This window comes from Thalassophryne amazonica, chromosome 1 (genome assembly GCF_902500255.1).
Source record: "Thalassophryne amazonica chromosome 1, fThaAma1.1, whole genome shotgun sequence".
NCBI classification, from domain to species: Eukaryota; Metazoa; Chordata; class Actinopteri; order Batrachoidiformes; family Batrachoididae; genus Thalassophryne; species Thalassophryne amazonica.
The window spans coordinates 9071030-9090663 of record NC_047103.1 but is presented as its reverse complement, the minus strand read 5'-3'; the positions used below and the strand labels follow the sequence as shown (position 1 = coordinate 9090663).

General features: G+C 40.6%; 1 protein-coding gene across 5 annotated transcripts in view; it reads left to right on the top strand.

The window, feature by feature from the left end:
• The window catches only part of mllt10 (MLLT10 histone lysine methyltransferase DOT1L cofactor), a 162898-nt gene extending 146849 nt beyond the window's left edge, over positions 1-16049 (top strand). For 3 of the 5 annotated variants that reach the window (XM_034161004.1, XM_034160803.1, XM_034160865.1), the window contains 4 exons: positions 3059-3102; positions 8687-8970; positions 9898-9988; positions 11669-16049. In XM_034161004.1, the coding sequence (XP_034016895.1) occupies positions 3059-3102; positions 8687-8970; positions 9898-9988; positions 11669-11956 (707 nt within the window). In that variant the 3' untranslated portion in view covers positions 11957-16049. Of the gene's footprint in view, positions 1-3058; positions 3103-8686; positions 8971-9089; positions 9448-9897; positions 9989-11668 lie in introns of those variants that run through there. The other 2 variants (XM_034160936.1, XM_034161083.1) reach the window with 2 other exon arrangements.
• The last annotated feature ends 3585 nt before the right edge of the window (positions 16050-19634 follow it).

Genomic DNA, 19634 nt, shown 5'->3' with positions numbered 1-19634 from the left:
ACTCTAAAGTGATCTGTGCTGAAATAGAGTCTGCAGGTGAACCAGTTGTCAGGGTCAGAATTTTATGTCGCCTCAATAAAAAGTGGCCAAAGGTAAAAGAACGTAAAGAAACATGGCGCTTTGTTTTACGGCTTCCGCCACATCGAAACCTTCAAGTTTGTGGCTTTTTTGTCGGAGTTATAACGCAGCACTATGAACTCATTAAATTGGTCGCATCTACACGTGCCCCTTCAACAATTTCAGCTCATCTCATCCTGAAGGCGGCACATAAGAATTATAAAAGCTCCTTTATGCCAGCATCCCAGCGTGAGTCAGGAAGGGCTGGACTGAGCGTTTTTGGAAGGTGTTTACTTCATCCTTCAGTTTGTAAACATTTAGAAGTTTGTACTTTAGAACGGATAAACTGGAGCACTTCTACAATGTAAGAAAGTTTTAGAATTGGACAAAGACATTTTGTGTTCAAGCACAATTTAGCAACTTTCTGTCTTCAGTCAGCTGATATGTCACAAACAGTATGTCAAAAGAGACCAAGAAAAGGCTCATCTATATAGCAGATTGGACAGATGATATGTTCCTACTGAGGGTGAGTACTTTTATTGGTGTACATGATTAGGTCATCACTACCTTTTCATTGTTGCTGAAACAGATCCCATGCGCAGGCTTCTTCCACCATTGAAACTGCTGGGATGAACAGTTTGTCAGAAACATATGCTATACGGACACAGGGCCTAAGTGTCATGGTTTTTGTTCACGTGCATTGCACATTTTATTTTATTACTATCTTTTGTGGAACCCAGTAGTGTTCTTTTATTTAGTATATTTCTCAGTTTTCTTTGGTTTATTCTTCTGTCATTGGTGCTTTGTAGGGATGGGTATTGATAAGATTTTATCTATCGATGCCATTATCGATTCTGCTTATCGATACTTCTTGTGAATTTTCTGTGTACTAAAAGTAAGCTTTACAGGTTTTCTATGTCAACAACATTTTAAATTGGTCACTGGATCCTTGATCTCTGGACAAAATAAAAATAAATAAAATCTGTAGTTTTTGTCAAAAGCATTTCCTATCAGACATTTTGGCATGAAAGTCTCTCCGTACATCTGAGCTGAGCCCAGCTGGCTGCTGCGCATCAGCGCAGGACATCTCATTTTGGGAGGAAAAAACAGTATTGATCGATTGCAGTTTGTTTGTATTACAACATTTGGAAAGTTATGAACTCCAACTGGACTCTATCATTCTAACTTGACTTGGCAGAGAGCCGCGCAGCGTTTGGAGCTGTGCAAACAGAACGGACGACGATTCTAGTTTCTATCTTGCAACAAGACAGGAGTCCCAGTTAGTGACTTTAATCTGCACAAAAGTGACTCACGATTGACATATTCAGGGATGAAAGTGGTGAAAAAAAAAAAAAGCTGAAACCCAAAATTACCCCCAACACCACCCGCACAAAAATGTTTGAATTCTAGAAGCTCTGAAATGCAATCTGGGACTATTTCGGACAATAAACTGCAGTGAGTGCAGCATCCATTTTGGTGAGAAAAAACAACTTTCCTTATTCAAATTCATTCCAGTAGTATTCTGCTCTTACTAGGATGCAGCAGTTTTCTAGCTTGGCAGATAGTTCTGGAGGAAATCACTGAAGAAATTAACAAACTGAAAATATGGTTTGACCAAAACAAACTGTCATTAAACTTAAATAAAACAGGGATGAAGTGCAGGTGTAAGAGTCACAGTCTCTATATTTATTCATGTTCACTGTTAGTTGGTTTTATATTTTCTGTTGTGTTTTTAATCAGGTTCTTTTTGTTTCTTTCACTAAAATTGTATTGTAGCATTGTTAGTTATTTTACTATTATTATTATTGTTGCTATTATTATTATTATTATTATGATTATATAAACAAAAATAAATTTAAAAGATATTACAATTTGTAATACACTTGACTCTTTCACGACAAGCACTGAGCCATTAATTATTATACAGAAAACAAATGCACACAAATGTACTGAGATGTGAACAGCTTAATGCTAACTTTAACATTGAACATGCCATAGACATCCCCTTTATAAGTTATAAAACACATCTATCAACTGTTTCAGAAGACCATAACAGGTCGGTTTAACATAAAGGTAAATATTGCTCACAGACATATGCTCTTTAGGGTTTTAGCGAGAAAAAATTAAGATAAACCAACAAAGCAGCGGGTCGGATTAATGCTTCATTGCTTCAAGCTTCAAAGAAGAGCTGCGCTAGAGAAACGGGTGATTACAGGCCCTGCAGGGGTTCTGTAATCAATGTGGAGACATGATCATTTTCCCGACAAACACCCCAAAAAACAATGGCTGTTCTGAAGGGCCGATAAGGGAATCGTTAATCAAAAAGGTTATTGATGTTGGTGGATCGAATCATTTCTTAACGATACCCGAAAAGAACCGGTTCTCAATACCCAACCCTAGTGCTTTGCTGGTGTTTCTTGAGTTTTTCTGTCCTCTCTGTGGTGTCTTCGGTGCAAATCCATGTTCTACCTCAATTATATGGATTCCATCGCAACACAGACCCATTGGCTTTTCTCCTGCGGTGGGTCGTGTCAAGGTTTGGTTGTTAATCAGTGTGTTTTTGTGTTTTGGGTGGTGCAGATTGGCTCTCACGATGGGTCAAGTGGGCGCAGATGTTTGTATTAAAAAAACAAACAAAAAGCCCTGATCTGCGCTTTGCTAGTGGTTATCATCTTCTGCGCAGTCCTACATATTATGAAGCTTCATCAGACTGTAATCAGGTGTTTGTGTTCATGATTTGCATTCCAGCAACAGGACACCGCAGTAGCAAAAATAAATAATCAGTCCTTCAGCTGTAATGTGATGAATTCTGTCTGATATCACCAGTTATGGGGCAGAGCCAGGACCAGAATAGACAAACTTCATTTCGGAGATCAACACAAAGAGCACAGAACAGCCACAAATCAGATCTTTAAACCCACAAAATATCACTTGGCATGAGGCTTGCTGGTACTTTTACATGTAAACACACGGAGTCTGAATCTGTCTGTCTGTGTTGTAGATGTGAAGGGAGCCACCGACTCATCTCTACCAGGTGCAGCTCAGGTAACAACAAACATCTATCACCTGATCACCACACAGTCGGATTGATCACACTACTGACACTCACAGTGCAAACAGTCAAACGCGACTCAAAAATAAAATGTTTACTTGTTTAAAAACATTATAGCTTCATGGATTTTTTCTAGAATCTCTTGTAATGTTGTTTCAGTAGAGTAGGATGACATTTAGTGGAGCAGCACGTGGATATGCCGAACCGGTTGCAGTGATATGTCCGACCAGCTTTGTCTGCCGACTTTCCTTGTCACTAATCACAAAAATATCCACGTAGTTGTCAAAGAAGCATTTTAAATGGTAGCATTGCTACTGCCTCTATTATCGGAGTTGAGTTGTTAGCGGGCACTGCTGTTTCAGCAACTATCATCTCACCTCCAGTGCTAATGAGGGCGGCTCTTCTAGCATTGATGGTCTTGACTTAAACCACTGCTCAACCACGAGCAGAGGCCGCTCCTCCAGGTGCAGTCTGTTGGCCACACAAAGGAACAAGGTGAAGTGAAAACTAGCATGTTCCTTGAGGCTAATCTGTATATTAAAAGCCAAGTGGCCTCTGTGTGCATGTATGTGTGCGCACGTGTGTATGGCTTTGATCACAGAAAAACTGGGGAGAGCTGACATTTTCCATATGGTGTGTTTATGTATTTTGGGTCAAGGATGGACGCTGCGAAATCAGAATGTTGATAGGAGAAATTAGAGACATTACGTAACAACGGTGAACAATGGACGTTGATAATTAAATTCTGGACTCACACGCCATTCCAAATCATTATAGAAACTTTGCATAATTTATTACCACCCTTGACAAATGTCATCTACCTATTTTATAAACACAACCCAATCTAGAGCCCATGGATCCCCACGGGCAATACGCTAGTCCGTTTAATTTCCCAAGCAACCTCTGAAGAATATATCCAAATGGACTTGTTTCAAAGTCGAACTCTGCAGCTCTGGTGTGGGAACCTTTGTGTTTTAAAGTGTAAGTGACACCAAAAAATGTGCACAAATAATCACTAAAAACGATTAAATGTATCTTTTAAAAATCCTGAACAATAAAAGTTGATAAGTGCGCGGGTGAAGGATAAACAACAGCTGTCTGAAGACTGCGCTCTATTTCAGTCCTCAGCTGCAGCCATATTGTTGCTACGTCATCACCAGAACGGAACCTGCTGATTCAAGGTTAAATCGATTGCAAACACAGTGGAGGACAAGCTGTTTTCTGTCTATTCATTTTTTTCTAGTGTGGAGCTTCCCCCCCCCCGCCCCCCTTAAGTCCAGTCTGAACGTGTGTCTGAAGAAGTTGTGGAGGAAACAGCCTTATGGGTTTGAGCCTTATTTAGACCACAGTTAGGGAGACGAAAACCTTCAGTCTGACAACATTGATGGTGATTATAAAATAAACTAGAAGCACTCAGAGAGTGCAAACCTCCGCCAAGGCCATGGGGTCACTGACGCCATAACATCTACACGCCGTGGAATCTTTGAACCTAAAAAAGTCTAACAATGATGTTTGCTCAGTAGTAAAAAAAAGTTTCATCTGCTGTGACTGGATAGCATGTATCCTTAGAGCTTGGCATCACAGTTTACTGCAGCTTGCACCTTTCCCAGAAACTACTGTCATCTGAGCACTGATATTAATATTGCATGTGCTTATAGACAAAAACAAATACAAGACAAAATTCAATTTATTATTCAACTAAACTGCAAATATATGAATTCTCTAAATTCTCTAAACAAGGCCATAGGGTCACTGACCCTAAAGAGATTCCCTCCTTGGCACAGTGATCTATTTCTTTTTGTCTCTTTCTCTAAAATTGTATATAATAATCATTAGATTATTAATATATAAACAAAAATAAATTTAAGAAATATTACAATTTGAAAACAAATGCACCCGAACGTGATGACAGCTGCAACTGCTTAATGCTAACTTTTAACATTGAAAATGCCATAGACATGCTAACACGTTAGCATTGGGATCTGGATTGTGATCCGGATCACCACTAAAATTTAATCACTTGTTCCTCTTGTCATTTCCAACCACTCCACAAAATTTCATCAAAATCCGTTCAAAACTTTTTGAGTTATCCTGCTGACAAACAGACAAACAAACAAACGCGACCGAAAACATAGCCTCCTTGGCGGAGGTAATAAAAATATTACAATTTGAAAACAAATGCACCCGAACGTGATGACAGCTGCAACTGCTTAATGCTAGCTTTTAACATTGAAAATGCCATAGACATGCTAACGCGTTAGCATCGGGATCCGGATTGTGATCCGGATCACCACTAAAATTTAATCACTCGTTCCTCTTGTCATTTCCAACCACTCCACAAAATTTCATCAAAATCCGTTCAAAACCTTTTGAGTTATCCTGCTGACAAACAAACAAACGCGACCGAAAACATAACCTCCTTGGCGGAGGTAATAAAAATATTACAATTTTAAACAAATGCACCCGAACGTGATGACAGCTGCAACTGCTTAATGCTAGCTTTTAACATTGAAAATGCCATAGACATGCTAACGCGTTAGCATCGGGATCCGGATCGTGATTCCAGATCACCACTAAAATTTAATCACTTGTTTCTCTTGTCATTTCCAACCTCCTTGGCAGAGGTAAAAATAAGAAATATTACAGTTTGAAAACAAATGCACCCGAACGTGATTACAGCTGCAACTGCTTAATGCTAACTTTTAACATTGAAAATGCCATAGACATGCTAACGCGTTAGCATCGGGATCTGGATTGTGATCCGGATCACCACTAAAATTTAATCACTTGTTCCTCTTGTCATTTCCAACCACTCCACAAAATTTCATCAAAATCTGTTCAAAACGTTTTGAGTTATGCTGCTGTCAGAAAGACAAATAAACAAACCCAACCGAAAACATAACCTCCTCGGCGGAGGTAATCATGCAGGCAATTTCAGGATTTTACTATCTGTGACATCAGTGAAAAAGTGATGGAGTGGATTTTTTATGTTTTTTGAAAACAAGTACATTCAAATCTGAAAAATGTCATGAGAGACTGAAAATATCAGCTATTTTTAAAATAAATATTGTTTTCTTCTTGAATAGTTAGTGTACTGTACGTTAGTAGCGTTACACGTTATTATTAAATATTAAAACCATTCACACAAGGAGTAAATAATATATAGTCTTACCTGTCCGTGTTAGTGAGATCACCTGAAAACCTATCCACCTTTACAAAATGACGTCTGAAAATAGTTTAATTTGTTGTCCTGGCTGAAGAAAAGTCCATGATGGTTTGAGTCTCTGCTGCACTGATCCGCGACCGGCACGGTCAACTGCAGGTGTAATCTGGTCATTGTGTCTGCGGCTGATGGTTCGAGTCTCTCCTGTGAATGGATCCTCTTGTTCCACTGCGAGCCGCTTTGCGCTGCAAGTTAAAAGACTCGCAGTTCCTCAAGTGCTTACAACGTCTCAGTCTGCACGCAGCGAAATTCCCATGATCCACAAAACAATAAAATAATGTGAAAATACTGTTTGGCCTCAGTGTCGAGAGGAGAAGCGTACGCGCTAGTCAATATACAGTAGTGTTCAGAATAATAGTAGTGCTATGTGACTAAAAAGATTAATCCAGGTTTTGAGTATATTTCCTATTGTTACATGGGAAACAAGGTACCAGTAGATTCAGTAGATTCTCACAAATCCAACAAGACCAAGCATTCATGATATGCACACTCTTAAGGCTATGAAATTGGGCTATTAGTAAAAAAAAAAAAATAGAAAAGGGGGTGTTCACAATAATAGTAGTGTGGCATTCAGTCAGTGAGTTCGTCAGTTTTGTGGAACAAACAGGTGTGAATCAGGTGTCCCCAATTTAAGGATGAAGCCAGCACCTGTTGAACATGCTTTTCTCTTTGAAAGCCTGAGGAAAATGGGACGTTCAAGACATTGTTCAGAAGAACAGCGTAGTTTGATTAAAAAGTTGATTGGAGAGGGGAAACTTATATGAAGGTGCAAAAAACTATAGGCTGTTCATCTACAATGATCTCCAATGCTTTAAAATGGACAAAAAAAAAAAACCAAAGACATGTGGAAGAAAATGGAAAATAACCAACAAAATGGATAGAAGAATAACCAGAATGGCAAAGGCTCACCCATTGATCAGCTCCAGGATGATCAAAGACAGTCTGGAGTTACCTGTAAGTGCTGTGACAGTTAGAAGACGCCTGTGTGAAGCTAATTTATTTGCAAGAATCCCCCGGAAAGTCCCTCTGTTAAATAAAAGACGTGCAGAAGAGGTTACAATTTGCCAAAGAACACATCAACTGGCCTAAAGAGAAATGGAGGAATATTTTGTGGACTGATGAGAGTAAAATTGTTCTTTTGGGTCCAAGGGCCGCAGACAGTTTGTGAGACGACCCCCAAACTCTGAATTCAAGCCACAGTTCACAGTGAAGACAGTGAAGCATGGTGGTGCAAGCATCATGATATGGGCATGTTTCTCCTACTATGGTGTTGGGCCTATATATCGCATACCAGTTATCATGGATCAGTTTGGATATGTCAAAATACTTGAAGAGGTCATGTTGCTTTATGCTGAAGAGGACATGCCCTTGAAATGGGTGTTTCAACAAGACAATGACCCCAAGCACACTAGTAAACAAGCAAAATCTTGGTTCCAAACCACCAAAATTAATGCCTCGCAGATGTGAAGAAATCATGAAAAACTGTGGTTATACAACTAAATACTAGTTTAGTGGTTCACAGGATTGCTAAAAAAGCAGTTTGAACATAATAGTTTTGAGTTTGTAGCGTCAACAGCAGATGCTACTATTATTATGAACACCCCCTTTTCTACTTTTTTTTTTTTTTTTTTTTTTACTAATAGCCCAATTTCATAGCCTTAAGAGTGTGCATATCATGAATGCTTGGTCTTGTTGGATTTGTGAGAATCTACTGAATCTACTGGTACCTTGTTTCCCATGTAACAATAAGAAATATACTCAAAACCTGGATTAATCTTTTTAGTTACATAGCACTACTATTATTCTGAACACTACTGTAAGTGTTCCATCTGCCAGTCAGAAGGATTCTGCCAGCGAGAATAACCGTTCTAACACGGAAAACATGGTGCAGCTCCGATTCGAACCACTCTGTGGAAACGAGGCTGTCAGTAACCTGTAAAAATCCATAAATTAATGGGGCTGTTAAGATAATGGTTCCGGCGCTGTGATTACTTCCTTCTTCGCCGATATTGGGACCAACCAGGAAATTTCCTGTTTTTTAGTGGCGTGCAGTTCAAAATAGAATATTTCTGTCTTCAGTAACTGTGCACCAGGAAATGATACATTTCAAACTGTTTAATTTTAGTCTTAAATGCTCAAAAAAAATTACATGTCACCTACACTTTAAACCAAAATGAGAGCGCAGAGCCTGTTAGCGCAAATTTTCCAAATGTTGACTTTGTTTAATGCTTATTTATATAAGTTCAGGGTTTTTTTTCTTTTCTATTTATTGTTGTAGTTGTAAGGTTTATTTATTATTGTTATTATGATTGTCATTCTGAATGTGGCGCTCTGTTTGTGCTCTTGTTTCTCAGGACAGCGCGTCATGTGGCAGTGGCTCCACCTCCTCTCTCTCCACCCCGCCCTCTGTCTCTCAGAGCCCACCACAAGTCAATGGCGTTGCCACCATAGGAGTGGCGCCGGCCGGGTTGGGAGGTGTGGCAGGGCTAATGGGCGCACTTGGCGCAGGAAGCGCTCTGGGAATGGGGGGAATTGTCGGGGCTCTGAACGGAGTGATCCAGACGCCGGTGGGCACTGCCAGCCCTCACGCACACACTACAGGCTCAACGACGGGCGTCACACTACCCGTCTCGAACAGGTACATCTGACTGCTGCCCGTCTAAAAACCCTCAGATGCTCAGTTCAGGTTTTCAGCGTGAATTTGAAGAAGTCCTCCTTTCTTTGCTTCCTTTTGCTTACGTGTTGGAATTGTACCAGCTCAGCAGCTAGTAAGAACAGGTGAGACGATGTGCGTTCAACAGCTTCACATCCTCGTTCAGTCTGATGAGCGTTAAATTATATGTTTGTGCTTTTGTTTTTATGCATGTCATAATGTGAATTCATGCATCCTGTGTGTCCCATCACTTTTATTTAATCCATTATTCTTAATTCTCTGTACCTACTTGTAGGCTACAAGATGCTTCATCTTCAGCAAATCCTCTTGACCCTTGGTTGTAAGCACATGGTTTTTTGACTGAAGGGGCAGAAAGGATCATGTTGCATGAGGATGTTGTTCAGCTTTTTCCTCATAGTTATGGTCCATTTTTTTGTTGCTGGGTTTTTAGTCCATTATTGGTACCCGGGCAGCTAATCCCGATTGCACAGCTGACCGGTCAAACAGCTGTTGCAAATTTTGTCCAGTGCTGCTCCGCCTCTTCCTGTCAAACGCAGACACCCCCCCCGCAGCAGCTTTAATCCAGTCAGAGAGCAATAATCTCTGACAGGCAGCCGTTCATACTTAGAGTCACACCTCAGGGCCCATGTGGGATTAGTCTGCATGTCTTTGCAATCCAGAGTACCTGAGGAAAAACCCATGAGGACGACGTCAGGGCGTCTGAACCTGCAGCCTTTTTCTTTCTCCTCTACTTCTTGAAATGTGTTGAGTTGAGAAGAATTAAAGATTTGATCATTTTTGTGCAGCAAGTCATCAGATGGGTGTGCTGGATTAGTTTTTTGTTGCAGGTCGCATGCACAGTTCCAGAACCTTCCCTGAAGTTGCTGTAGTGACTGTGTTTTGTCTCTGCAGTGCCGCGCGGCTCGGCCTGCTGACGGAGCAGCAGAGACTCCTCCTGCAGCAACATCAGCTCCAGCAGCTGCTGAGCTCACAGCCTTCAGCGGTACGAAACACTGATATCACCTCCTTAAGGGGCCACACTGGCTTCTTCCACGTTTCAGCCCAATTCTGTGCCGGTAGCCGTTTCTTAAAATGCACAACTGGATTTTGTTGTGCAGTTAATTGTTCAGTGAACTACTGCAAACCTTGTAGAACTAATACTGCTTCCAGAGAAAGTCGAGCAGCAATAAAGTAATTCCACTTTTCATAGAACAGATATTTTAGGAAACGTCTCAAAGTTCTCATTTTTAATTTGGTGCCACAGAAGATTCAGGAAAAAAACTTGTAAATCCAGATAAATTTGTAAACACAGTGAGTCGTTCCTGTGTGTAAATCAGAGCATGTTCTCAAGAAGAGTGAATTAGTGCAGATAACAAGAAAAAACACCAAATAAGGCTATGGGCCCTGCCCACGTCACAGGTGTCCAGTCTGGAGACAGAAGAGCAACTTTCACTGTTTGAATGTAAAAATGTTGAATTAAAGAACCTGCTAAAACCAGCAAACAGGGAAAAGAACAAGCACCATTAATCCCATTTGGCCCGAGGGTCAGACTCTGTCGCTGACATATGGAGACATTAAAATAGATTTTTAAAATGTCCAACAGCGTGTGGGGTCCGTTCCCCATGTCGGACTTTTTAGACTTCAGTTTTAGAACTTTCATGCGTTGGCTGTAAGAAGACAAACCAGGATAAAGTTATGTGTTACGCGCCTGGTTTGGGAATAAAATAATGAAATGTTGGACCGGGCTGTGAACCAGCGATTTCCACTTACCACTGAACTAGTCAACAGCTTGTGTAACCATTGCAGAAGAGCAACCTTCAATTTTACTCATCATTTTTTCCACATGGATATGAGTTAACGGCAAAAAAATGATAGCATACTTAATGCATATTCATAAAAGTGTAAATAGATTTCCTAATACGCAGCAAACTGTTAAAGGACTAAAATTCTGTGGAAAGACGCGAACACTGTACCTGTTATAGAGCAGTGGGTTAGCATTAGCAGTTAGCCTAGCTAGGAGACAACAAAATGCAACTGTGAATAATTGATAAAATGTTACTTTATTCTGTTGATTTGTAAATAGTTATACTTGAGCATATACTTTTTTTTTTTTTTACTTAAATTGTAACGTGAATAAAAATTTATTGCCTACAATAATAAATTACACATTATGTGAAATAAACACTGGGAAAATATTTGAACTCATATTTAAAATATGCAGGTTGAGGACGACTACCTTTCTTACGGGGCAGTGGAAAAAAAATAATTTGAGTATAAAGCAACAAATGAAGTAGTATTATATATGTATGAAGTAGTATTATATATTTTAATATTAAACGAACCACACAAATCAGAAATAAAGGAAAATTGACATTCAAAGTATCAAAAATCCTGAGAATGCACCATTTAAATCATCCTCGATTATCAGACCCTATATTAGCAGATCACTTCATCCCCCTTGTAAAATTTCCTTCTGCCGCCTATGTTTGAATAATTCACATTTGACTCCGTTATATTTCTGTATTAATTATTATTTTTCGCCTCTCTTTTATCCTCTGCTTGTCCTCCTCTGCACTTGTCAATGTTGCTGCTTTGACCTCTGAACTCTCTGGGTTTTCATCGTTCTTCCTGGTGGCTTCATCTCTGTCTCCATGTCTGTTCTCCTCACCTCCTCCTCCTGTAGGAGCAGCAGCAGGTGTTGTTCTACCAGCTGATGCAGCAGCAGCAGGACCTGCAGCAGCTGCACTCGTTCTCCTCCTCTGCTCAGATCTCCTCCAACTCACTCTCCTCCCCTCAGCTTCCCATCGGCAACCTGCTGCCCACCGCCGCCGCCCAGAGCCAAGGCACCATCACCACCAACCCTTTCCTGGCGCTCCAGCACGCACACACCGACACTCACGCCTCCCCGGGAGCCCAGAAGCCACGGCTCGCCGAGAAGGCCATGGGTGTCGCCGGGCAGGAGAAGACATGACGGCAGGCAGCCCTCTGTGTTCTCTAAACAAATATGCAGAGTTTTTGAAGCGATCACCGTGTTGGGCAACTTAGCGGCGCGGTGACGAGAACGATGAGCAGCGAACGGGAAGGCAACCATAACGGACACGAATCACACAAAAGAGAAATGAAGCAGGAAGTGTTGCGGAAATTCCAGCTTTTTATTATTATTTTTTTCCTTTAAGTAAAATTTGTAGACGACCATAAAAATCATCACTAATACAATCAAAAACATATTTATTGACATAGAGCCCAACGGAGTTCCATTGTATGACCTCTGACTTTGTTCACGACGCTAACGCTGCTGCTGCTCCACATTCAGAGCTTTAAGCACGTTAAACACAATAAGGCTGTGCTTACACCAGTGTTTTAACCATCAACATTTCATTTCAAAGAAATTTGCAATGAATTTCGTGTAGAAAACCTAATTTATTTGTGGCAGCGGTTCATCTCAAATTGTCACGTTACTGCCGAGGAGGCGGCGTAAAGGCTGTGCAAAACGTCAGCGGCTGTCATATTAGCTAACCGTATCATATCAGACTGAGTCAAAACTCAAATTTTGGCGTACCAAAGTACAAACTGTTACAAAAACAGTTTGATGTAGATTTCAGCTGCAAGAAAAGCAGCTACAGTTTATTTGACTGTTCTGTTAGCATTTTTTCCTCTTAATTGCTAATTTATTCTTGCGGCTACAGATGTGAGACTCAGCGGTCATACTGAGCGCGTGAAGGTCTGACGCTCTGAGCTGCTACAACAGAACCCAGTGGTGCCGTGCTCTGATTAACAGTATATTACAGGTACTGCTGTTTTCATGAGATACTAACAATGTAAAATTGTTGCTGTTTTTGTGTAATTTGTTTAGTCATTTTGAATTTTGACAGGATTTGTATGTGACACGGCGAAATTCCCACAAGATCAGGTGCATCACAGACACAGGTTATGAAAAGATGGATACGATACAGTTAATCACTGCTTGGTCCTACTCGGTTAGTAGTACTAGTACTGCAGTATGTTGGTGCTAATGCTGGGAAGAAATGTCTCATATCTGTAGCCATGATCTTTATTAATTGTGTAGCAAACTAGCTAGCAGAGTCCTTTTGTTATAGCTTGTTCAGTTATCGAGCTAGCTAGGCTAGTTAGCATATAGCTTATTCTGTTCATTTTTTAGCATATTTTTGAGTCATATTACACTTGATCATTCAGACAGTCACACCCCCATGTTTTTATTTTATTTTTATTTTATTTATTTTTTTTTTTTGGTTAGTGATCTTGTAGTTCCGATGCTGGATATTTATGTTCGATGATTAGCTCCATGTTTTAGCTGTCAGGTCCCGTCAAAATTAGTCTGTGTCTCAGCCCCGCCCATTCTACTATCTATGCATTAAATTTACTGTTGATCCTTAAAGTGGCTGCAGTGGGCTAGCATTAGCAGTTAGCCTAGCTAGCATACAGTAGAATGTTACATGTAACTCTGCACCTTCCGGTTGACATACATGAGCGTGTTTTATATGCAGCATTAGATCACATGATCATGTCCATTCTCTTAGCGTGAGAGTTGACCAACAAGTTGACGTCTCAGCAAGCTTTTCATTAATGTCTCAGTATTTTCCGACCTGTTCTCTCACTTTTGTTGTTCTACATTTCTCGGTGTGTGGTTTCTCTTCCCTTTTGATGATACATTTAGTTGTTTTTCTGTTGCACTCCCGTCAGTCTCGGTCCGGTTGCTCTGCTCTTTCCAGAGTTTAGCACTCAGTTAGCACACAAGCTAACGCGCAACTGCAGTCCTAAACGACAAATCAACAAAAAAAAATCCACAAATGACAGATAATGTTTCTCTACGGCAGGACTTAAAGGCTGTTTTATGCTTCTTTATCGGAACAGATCAATGTCTCGACACGAGGAATAAGTTGAATAAATGAAAACCGGCAATGCTAAGACATGTTGACGTGGAGTCCTTCCAAATCCCAACAAAATGTTGGGATATAATTGGCCAAATTTCAAATTCATCTCCATCCTTTCAGTGCTGCACATTAAAACGGCAGTTCTGAAGAAAAGCTAAAGTTGCACACAATTACAGTGTTGATATATTACTACCAGAAATCAGGTTTTGAAATGTTCCTATTTAAAATAAAACTGAGATGCCTCTTCTGCTTTATTAAATAAAATAAATTATCAAGTTACACAACTGATTTTATGCAAAATATCAAGGTCACAGTAACATATTGCAAGAGGATATATTGTAGATTAGTGCGTATTTGCCCAATGTGGTGAAAAATATTTGAACAATCTGGTGTGGATTATTCACATTTGAGGTCTGTGTTGGTGAATGTTGACAAGAAATTCACATCAGTGCAGAATCACTTCAAAAATTGAGTGGAAATTGTAGGTGGCTAGTGTACTAGCTAGCTGTCTCAGCTAATCTACAAATGATTAAGTTTTGTTTGTTCCAAAGACTGATACTGTTGTTTCCAGTTGTAAGACAAGGCTGAATCTTACAAATATTCCCTTGAAGTATATTTGTTTGACTTGTGATCCCGTTAGCTAGCATAGCTCAGTCGTAACTGCACCTTGCAAACCAGCTAGTATACTTGCCAACATTAAGAGTATAGTAAAACCATTTTTTTTAATGCCAAGACTGTTAGTTTAAGAATACTTGTACAAATAAAAAGTATCTGTACATTCATTTAACAAATAATACTTTACATTGTACTTGGTGAGAATGTGGTGTTCCACTCGGATTTCTGCGTTGTCACATTGACAGGTCCATAGTTATGCATGCATGTTCTCATGCACGTGGATGGAGAAGCATTACTCAGCCTTTAAGAACAGCAGATGTTTTGACGTCTCGTCCTGACGGGAAAAGTTAGGCGGAAGTTTTGTGGGATCAGCCGCGTGTTCTGACTGTCGCCTCCATTAGCGTCGCTCCCACGGCACCTCCTTCCGTCACCGCAGAAGCCTTGCTTTGACTGGCTCCTCTCCGGTGCAGAGGGTTCAGTCAGCGAAGACAAAAAATAAATAAATTAACCCCACAACATAGAATTGAGCCGGCGCGGAGCCGGCGCCACCGTTAAGGTCACCTCTTCCTGAATGAGCCCCCTACTGCACCTACCTCTCGGGCGGGACCAGCCTATCAGGACCTACGGGCCCGCACCAGCCAGGACTGGCAAAGCAGGGTCCAAACCCAAGTGCCTGAGGCCACGCGGGGGAAGGCGGGGCTTATCCTCCTCTCGCCAGAGTCGCTGTCTTTCAGTTCAGTTCTCACGACGCTACTGGTAATTAAGCTGCGTTGCTAAGGCAACATATTAATAAACACTTACTGTTTCTTTAACAAAACCAGGAAATCATGTTCTGCTGCGTTCTCGCATATCAAAGCCAACTGTATAGTTTTTTTAATTATTATTATTATTTGGGGTTGGTCTAAGGGGCATCAGGGGCTCCGTTTTACATCCCGCTGATGTTCAGATTTAACATCTTTTTGTTTTTTATACTACTGCGTGATTTTTTTTTTCCTCACCTAATCAGTCTAAACTTGCTGTAAACCTTTTTAAAGACATTAACTCTGTTTGAAAGCTAGGCTTGATATTTGGCGGCTGGGAGCGTGGCCTGTACATAGCTGCCTGGTGGCAGTTTTTACCTCGTTAAATGTACAGAAACATTTGTGGTTGGCCGTTGGTGTAAATAAGTGATTGTGATTGGCTGTGCTGGTGTGAAGGAAAGCCATTGAAGCCTCATGGTGTGTGTGTGTGTGTGTGTGTGTGTGTGTGTGTGTGTGTGTGTGTGTGTGTGTGTGTGTGTGTGTGTGAGTGTGAGTGTGAGTGAGAGAGACTCTTAGGACCAGACAAAAAGGTCGACAATGACTGGAGACAGAAAGTATTAATTTATTTTTATATGTGCAGGGAGGTGTTTCTTTTTTAAGTTTTGCACCATTTTCTGGATGAGATGCTGTTTTATACTCTGGGCACCGTGTTTTCATCTGTGCGCACATTTCTTCGATTTTTGTATAAAAATAAATAACAGGCTAAAAATTCTGACATTGTATTTCAAAACAAAATAAAGAAACACTGTGGGGAAATTTACCAGTGCTCATTTATGTATTTATTCTTTAAAGCCATGCAAGGTTTATTTTTACAAAATCTGCAATTTATATTATTTTCTTTGTTAGATAAGCTTGTCAAGAATATAAACATTTGCATCCATTTGACTGGAGTAAATGTTTGATTATAGTGGCATTTGGTGCTACAAGTGTTAGCTTTGTCAGCTATATTATTAATGATTATAATATTAAAGGTTACTAATAAATACTTTTATTTATGCAGCTTACATTTTGTGTGATTAATACAAGTACGTGTTTGCTGTGTATAATTTATTATCCCACCTCTTTCTGATTGTGTGTCATGTGGTAAGATTATGGAAATAATGTCAAATTGTTGCCACTTACCTGTGTTTTTCAGAGTGCTTCTTTTTTTTCTTTTGGGATCCTGCGACTTAAATTCCAGTGTGAATTGTATAACAAAAAATTGCACATTTGGTATTAAAAATAATTAGAATGGCTATTCATAGGAATAAAAAACACTAAACATAAAAACAGTAAATGCCCATCACGTTCATTCATTCTTCACATTGATGACCAAGACTTCCTGGCAGGTGATGTTGCATTTGTCCAAAGATGGCTGTGCAAGCCATTTAGATCATGGAGGTAATGACTGCATGCTGGGCATTGGTGCTCTCATAGTAAACAGTACACAACAAAAATGCACAAACATCTCAAAGAGCTGAAAACACAAAAAAAAAGCAGTGTTTTATACTCCGGGATAACTTGTCCAGAATGTATCCAGAAAGTATTCACAGTGCTTCACTTCTCCCACATTTTATGTTACAGCTTATTCCAAAATACTGTAAATTCATTTTTCCCCCTCAAAATTCTACACACAGCACCCCATAATGATATATTCTTTTAAGATTTTTTTTTTAAATTCATTAAAATTAGTAATAAAAAAAACTAAGAAATCGCATATACATAAGTATTCACAGCCTTTGTCATGAAGTTCAAAATTGAGCTCAGGTGCATCATCACCTTGAGATGTTTCTACAGCTTAATTAAGTCCACCTGCGGTAAATTCAGTTGATTGGACATGATTTGGAAAGACACACCTGTCTACATATAAGGTCCCACAGTTGACAGTGAACATCAGAGCACAAACCAAGCATGAAGTCAAAGGAATTGAATTGACCTCTGAGGCAGGATTGTCTCGAGGCACAAATCTGGAGAAAGGAACAGAAACATTTTTGCTGCTTTGAAGATCCTAATGAGCACAGTGGCTTCCATCATCCATATTTCTGATGGCAAAGATTGAACTCTTTGGTGTGAATGTCAGTCGTCATGTTTGGAGGAAACCAGGCACCATCCCTACAGTGAAGCATGGTGGCAGCATCATGCTGTGGGGATGTTTTTTCAGCATTAGGAACTGGGAGACTAGTCAGGATTGAGAGAAAGATGAATGCAGCAATGTACAGAGACATCCTGGATGAAAACCTGCTCCAGAGCGCTCTTGACCTCAGACTGGGGTGACAGTTCATCTTTCAGCAGGACAATGACCCTAACACACAGCCAAGATATCAAGGAGTGGCTTTGGGACAACTCTGTGAATGTCCTTGAGTGGCCCAGCCAGAGCCCAGACCTGAATCTGATTGAACATCTTTGGAGAGATCTGAAATGGCTGTGCACCGACGCTCCCCATCCAACCTGATGGAGCTTGAAAGGTGCTGCAAAGAGGAATAGACCAACTGCCCAAGATAGGTGCACCAAGCTTGTGGCATCATATTCAAGAAGACTTGAGCCTGTAATTGCTGTCAAAGGTGCATCAACAAAGTATTGAGCAAAGGTTGTAAATACTTATGTACATGTGATTTCTTAGTTTTTTATTTTTAATGTTTTTGCAAAAATTAGAAAAATAAAACTTTGATGTTGTCATTATGGGGTTTTGTGAGAAAAACAGGCACTGTATGTGGGTTTCCTCTTCGAGGCATTTTTAACAGGGTGTGACGTATACTCTGAAAATACGGTGAACTGCTTTTCTCAGTTGTGAGAAGCAGTTAAAAATTTCAAACCAGGAAAAACTTTGTAGAATTGATCGTCATAAAACAGAGAATGTTTCAAAATCTTGTGATAAATGACTTAATCATTAAAATGTTTGAGCTAGTTCAACTTTATTTCCAGTTGTACAGTGTATTGCTTTTCCACATTTTATGTTGCAGCCTTATTCCAAATTGGATGAAATTCTTTTGTTTTCCTTCAAAATTCTACACACAATACCCCATAATGACTATTTGAAATTTTTTTTTTTATTTTTTTTATATATATTAAAACGAAGTTCAGTTCTAACTGAACTAGAACGCTGTTCGTCCAGTGAGGTGGACAAATAATGGGATTTTATTTTGAGAATACTTTACGTTTGTAGCTGTAAAAGCCATAAATGCAGTATTAATTTGGATCCTTATCTGGGTCCTGCTCTCCTCTTGGAGCCAATGCCAAACTAGATTTCTGTTTTCCCCACCCTTCTTGACCACACTGTCTTGCAGTGTCAAAGTCCTAAAGGTTGAAAACAAGATAACCGCTGAGAAAATATCCAGAAACGTTCACTACAATCTATCCAGGACCTGTTCAGGGGTCACGTGACCTCGGCTCTCCTCTGCTGGTGTGTTAGATTTAACAACAGCTGACAGTCAACGCGGCGTTAAATCTGCGCCATCAGAGCGATGATCTTACAACCGACATCGTGACAGATTGGATTTTCAGAAACACGTGGGAGATGAAATGAATATCAAGCCAATGTGCTTATAGAAGGTGAACGCCTTTAAATTTAAACGGCGTGCTTCAACTGTGCACCTCACCCTCAGCACCCCCTGCACCCCAAAGCTGATGACTTCCAGCTGCTGTCAGACACTGAGGAGTTGCAACAGGAGGAGGAGGAGCAGGAGCAGGGCACCAATCTGCTACATCTGCTTCTGGACCACTAATTAAAAGCTCACTTTCCTCCTGCACCCCCCCCCCCCCAACACCACCCCGACCCCCCAAATACCCCCCCAGGAGTTTTCAACCTTCCATCACCCCCCCCCCTCCCTGTTCAACAATACAACCCTCCACTGGTCTCTTGCTTCCACCACACACCCCACCCCCCCCACCCCCGCCACATACACACACACACACACACTAACTATCAGGCCTGTCAATCAAAGCCAGTCTGTTTAAAGAGGCCTCACCCACCTCCACCACCCAGGACTTCCTCTTTTATAAGCTATCTTTGCTCCGTCCCCCCACCACACACTCATACAGGTCCATCATTGATCACCCTCCCCCCTCCAGGGGTGGGAGGCGGGGCTTAGCAGCTGATTGAGGACCCCTGTGTGGTGGCCGACCAGGTGCCTGACTCCAGATGTGGTGAGACCATCAGGGAGGTCAGCAGGAGGCCTCCAGAGGAATGTTCTTCTGTTTGTGCTCCTCTCACACTCAAACTTCTCAAATGTTTCAGGGAAATTGTGTGCAGGAGTGCGAGCGGTCACGATGTCCATCGACTGCTTAGTTGAACCAATTTTTAAAAAAATTTTAATTAAACGACTGTTTCATCTTTAGCTGAAGCCAGCAAATTAAAACCTCAAAA